The 5,977-nt window shown below is 42.1% G+C and overlaps 1 protein-coding gene across 1 annotated transcript; it reads left to right on the top strand.

Moving 5' to 3' along the window:
- Positions 1–4,959: 4,959 nt before the first annotated feature.
- Positions 4,960–5,590, top strand: LOC134189021 (uncharacterized). The gene has a single exon (XM_062657253.1). The coding sequence runs from the start codon at positions 5,017–5,019 to the stop codon at positions 5,398–5,400; it is 384 nt and encodes a 127-aa protein (XP_062513237.1). The 5' UTR covers positions 4,960–5,016; the 3' UTR covers positions 5,401–5,590.
- Positions 5,591–5,977: the final 387 nt, after the last annotated feature.

Raw genomic sequence — 5,977 nt, 5'->3', positions numbered from 1 at the left:
GACCATGCATGTGTACTGTTACGCACGACCAACATGTTATCAGAGATCTTCAAGAGAGCAATATGTTTAGCTGTAAGTAGGACTGATGATGAACGATCAGCGGCGTCTTGCAAGAAAGATTTGTAGGAAATGCTAACGCTGCTTCTTCTTGATCCGGTCACTAGATGTCGCTTCACAGTATTTCTAGGAGGCGTACGAGATCAACCTTTATCTATCTACGACGAATTATCATCGGAACGAAAGATGCTAGCAACGTACGGCTCAACGAAAGCATGATAATCTCGTCCACCTCAGTAGTTAGACTGCAAGTGATGCAAGATCGAGCGCTACAGAATCGAGAAATAACGTGGATAACAAGCCCGCTCCGTGCAAGAGATGCAGCTGTCACGCATGTGCATGTACTAAATTCGAAGTGTAGTGTGGGACATTGATGGTATTTAGTTAATTATCTTTAATCACATCGGCGCATCCCTGGGTGTTCAAAAAATTATACATTCTAGCAACATGATAATGACAATAAATAAACAAAAATTAACAGTGATATATTTACAATAAATATACACCACACACACACACACACACACACACACACACACACACACACACACACACACACACACACACACAACTACAACAACTACATGCACATACTCTCGTAGATCTGAAGCGACGGTGTAACCACAGCTTCATTTACTAGTATATTGATATTAATGATTTAGTGGTGTAGGTAAGGTATTTGTTGTATGTCAATGTAAAATTTTAATTAATATTTAACATATTGATATCAATGATTATGTGATCTGTGTTGTATTAAACAATAATTTATTTTTAATATTAATTAATAGTGCGTGTGTTATAGATGCTGTTGATGCTAGTTATGACGTCGGTCACGTGTACAGTTTTGTTTATAATGTCACACATATGACTGTCTCGTCGGCTATTTGACCTCTTGCTGTCAGCAGCATGAGATATGATTTGTCACTATTCAAGTCTTTAGCAGTCTTGAAGACAAGCGGTATCAGGATTTTCTGTCTGTCTGTCTTTCCATCTGTCTGTCTATCTGTCTATCTGTTTCTCTGTCTGTCCGTCTGTCTGTCTGTCTATCTGTCAGTGTATGTGTTTGTTTGTCTGTCTGTTCGTCTGTCTATCTGTTTGTCTGTGGGTCTGTCTGTCTGTTTGTCTGTCTGTTTGTCTGTGTGTCTGTCCATTTGTCTGTTTATCTGTTTGTAGTGTTTGTCTGTTTGTCTGTCTGTCTATGTGTTTGTCTGTCTGTTTGTTTGTCTGACTGTCTGTCTGTCTATCTGTCTGTCAATACATATATTTTCAAACATTGAACTATTATACACCATCTAAGCAAAGCAACTAAATACTACCCAAGCCAATAGGGCTTGGTTCTACCTACAACTATTTATGTTTATGTGGCTGTCTCTTGAAACAATCTTCTTTATTTTTCTGTCAATCACTCTAGCATTTGATCGTTGTAGACACACAGAGAACACAGATATCCAGTATGTCTTGAAGGTTGATGCATTTGGCTTTCCGTCTTCGTGTCTTGATAGCTGTGACAGTTTCTTCAAATAGTCTTCAGCTTTCTCTCCCCAACAGCCAAAATGTTCCAAAACTATAGGCACAAATGTTGGTCGAAAACCTCCAGGCAAGAGCTCCTGGTCGTACTTTTTGATCTTCAGATTTTCTCTTCTGGTTGCCGGTGCTCTCTGAGTTGTAGCTGATAAAACTTCTATTTCATTACTCCAGGGATATCCAATTCAAGATCCACCTCCGATGCCGAATCGAATACGACTATGTCTGATCTGTCTTTAGAATTGACATACCTTCCTCTGGGTTCTTTTACGTTATGTAATCGCAGTTGACTCAAACAGTCTGACCATGCTGAAACCATGTTATTATGGCTGATTACCGGGCCGCCCCCAGTCTTACATGTTATTAGGTTGTATCCATCTGAGTCTAATTTATTCCCACAGTCACACTGACCAGAAGCCAAAGGCATTTGGCAGCCCAGTCTCATCAAGGATGCCAAGCGGAAATCACACGGAGATAATGCATGCCATGGTGATGATGGTACTGTCAAGAGCCACGCTCCTGCGCTGTTTGTCTGTCTGTCTGTTTGTCTGTCACTCTGTTTGTTTGTCCATTTGTTTGTCATTTTGTTGTTTATCTTTTATCGGTTTACCTGCTTGTGTGTCTTGTGTTTGTGTGGTGAAATTATTGTTTGTTTAGATCAGTTGTTGTGACTTGTCACTCATTGATGGTCTCAGCACTTTACAGAGTCAACTAACTCACATGTCAGTACACAAGTCATTGAAATCAATGCAGGTGGACATATCCATCGATCGTCATTACCTTGTAGTGTGTGACGTGTGCCGTGTGTAGGAATTGTTTGTTGATTGTGTCATAGCAGAACGAACGGTTAGTGATATTTATCAGCTTGTGATTTGATGATTGTGTGTGTGTGTGTGTGTGTGTGTGTGTGTGTGTGTGTGTGTGTGTGTGTATGCGTGTGTGCATGTACGTGTGTGGGTATGTTGTGTGTCCATAAAGACATGCAAATGTCTTTATGTATGTTGACATGTGCACACGTTTGTGTTGCTAATTTTTTCATTCACAGTCTGCGCCATCTCAATCAGCTTCCACGTTTGAACGTTGGCGGCGAACATCTCACGGCAAACTGATTGCCAGTCGGCATGTCCTTCAACCATGGAGATCTCTACAGGTTGTCAACATCAGCCACAATTGCATCAAATCTCTTGATCAGTCGCTAGATCTCATGCCTCATGTGAGACAGGTTGGTTAAAAATGAGTATGTAGACACACACACACACACACACACACACACACACACACACACACACACACACACACACACACACACACACACACACACACACACACACACACACACACACACCACACACACACCACACACACACACACACACACACACACACACACACACACACACACACACACACAGACGACAGAGACGATACAGACGATGACACAGACGACACACAGACACAGACACAGACGACACACAGACACACAGACACACACACACACACACACACACACACACACACACACACACACACACACATGCATGCACGCACACACGCTTGCTCGCTTGCTCACTCACTCTCTCTCTCTCTCTTTCACACACACACACTCACTCACTCACACACACACACACATGCACGCATGCACGCACGCACACACGCTTGCTCACTCACTCACTCACACACACAGACACAGACACACCACACACACACACACACAGAGACAGACAGACAGACAGACAGACAGACACAGACAGACAGACAGACAGACAGACGGACACACAGACAGACGGACACAGACACACACAGACACACACACACACACACACACACACACACACACACACACACACACACACACACACAGATGACACAAACGACACAGATGATGACACAGACGACACACAGACACACACAGACACACACACACACACACACACACACACACACACACACACACACACACACACACACACACATGCACACACGCACACACGCTTGCTCACTCACTCTCTCACACACATACACACACACACACACAAATACAAACACATTTATGTTTTGGCTGCTTGTTTATTTCATGATTAGTGTTTGTTTCTATTAGTTTGCATGTTTACTAATTTAATGTGCATGCAAATTTATATCTTGATGTCAGTTGTTTGTTGTGTTTGTGTTTGTGTTTGTATCCATTTATTTGTTTGTCTATTTGTCTGTCTATTTGTCTGGTTATTTGTCTGTTTATTTGTCTGTCTATTTGTCTGTCTATTTATTTGTTTATTTATTTATACTTGCATGTAGATGAGTGTGAGTCACAATGAGTTGGAACAGTTAGATTTCCAGCAGTTGAGTCAAATGTTGTTGGTCAAACTAGACGTCTCATTCAATACTCTCAAGCTGCTGTCGTCCAGTAAACAGGTGCCAGTGCTATACATTAATATTGTTGATTGGTTGTGAATGGACGTGTGTGTTGTGTACATAGAACATAAATTCACTAAAAGAACTTGATCTCAGCAACAACAGAATTAACAAGCTAATAGGTGTGTGTGTGTGTGCATGTGTGTGTGCACGTGTGTGTGTGTGTGTGTGTGTGTGTGTGTGTGTGTGTGTGTGTGTGTGTGTGTGTGTGTGTGTGTGTGTATGTCTGTGTGTGTGTGTGCATGTGTGCATGTGCCTGTGCGTGTGCATGTGCGTGTGTGTGTGTGTGTGTGTGTGTGTGTGTGTGTGTGTGTGTGTGTGTGTGTGTGTGTGTGTGTGTGTGTTATTGTAAGTTTTATTGCAGGTTGTGAGAATCTTGTTAATCTCGTTCATCTCAATGTGAAGAATAATCTTCTCACTCATGTAAATGAACTGAATTGTTTGTCAAATCTCGCTCATTTGTCAGACTTGGTGGTTGCAGGTGTGGCAGTTGTTGTGAGTTTATGTGGTGACGTTTGGTGATTGTGTGTGTTGTGTGTAGGAAATCCGTTTGCGAGGGGAATGTTGCATAGGGCAAGTGTGTTTGCTAGATTGCATCTTGTTTCTAGACAGGTTAGACTCAGTTACACACACACACACACACACACACACACACACACACACACACACACACACACACACACACACACACACACACACACACACACACACACACACACACACACACACACACACAAGCACATTTTTATCAACTTGAATTTGTGAGTTTGTTTGTATGTTGTTTGTCCAGTTAACTTTAGATGGCTACAAGATGTCACGAAGAGACGAGTCGAAAATCCGTTGTCACACGTCTGTCTCTCCTCCACATCATCTCATCTCAAACACATCATCATCCAGACCCCATCACTCTCGCTCGTTATCTGTCCCAACTTCGTGTGCAACACACAACATTCAACAACCAACAGCGAGTGTCAAACTGTCGTCTCAAACGGTCGAAAACAGACAGATAAAACGATTGACGGCTGCAATGACTTTACTAGAGAAGACGGAAATGAATGGACGTGACGTCATGACGGATTCATGCGTGTCACGTGACTTGAGTGACAATGAGACATTGGGGGATGAGAGTGAGCATAACACTCGATCATCATCGACACTTCATTCTCCATCAACGTCTTATAGTTTGGCTTCTGGTCATCGAAGACATGCCCACACACCAGAGGAAGGAAATGAGTTGAGAACACGGTCATCGACTGCATCTCCACACACTGTGGCGGTCCCTCATTGCCATGTTGATATCAATGATTTGAGTCAGGGTGGACGCAATTCTCTGAGTCAATTGTCGTCTCTTTCTGGTGAAAATCTGAGCGAGAGAGAGGGTTATGAGATGAGAAAGAGTGGAGCAATTTGAGCACATGTTGACTAGATGAGTGACGATGCATGCGGGTCTTGCAGTCAATCGGGTCAGCACATGCACACACAATAGATCGTCACATTGCATAGAGGTAGAGATGATTACTTGTTTTTAATTGACAGATTTATGTGATTGTTTTAGCACTCAGCAATAAATATTTTGTCTAATTAATAAAAATTAGTTTGGAGTGACATCACGGTCTTTTAATATTTAATATTTGATATTTAATATTTAGTATTTAATATTTAATATTTAATATTTATTATTTAGTATTTAATATTTAATATCCGCATGTACAGAGAAGTTTTCGCTTCTGTTTCTGCTGCTGGACTTTGTTCTTGTTCTAGGCGAGTTCGCTTGCTGTCACAGGTTACGACGTATGGCAAGAACTCGCCTAGAACAAGAGCAAAGTCCAGCAGCACGTGCAGTGGAAACGGAAGCAAAAACTTTGCTGTACATGCGGATATTACCATCTCCCGCCAATGGAACAAAATGCACATGCTAATACACGAGGAGAGGACTGGGTAGAAGTCTAGGAAGGTGCCAACCAGAAAAGGGAAGGACTGGCTGCCAC

Source organism: Corticium candelabrum, chromosome 13, assembly GCF_963422355.1.
Source record: "Corticium candelabrum chromosome 13, ooCorCand1.1, whole genome shotgun sequence".
Lineage (NCBI taxonomy): Eukaryota > Metazoa > Porifera > Homoscleromorpha > Homosclerophorida > Plakinidae > Corticium > Corticium candelabrum.
This window is presented reverse-complemented; position numbering and strand designations above follow the sequence as displayed.

Bases quoted from the DNA above. Each gene is read 5' to 3' on its own strand.
- LOC134189021 (XM_062657253.1), top strand. From the start codon at position 5,017: ATGACTTTACTAGAGAAGACGGAAATGAATGGACGTGACGTCATGACG.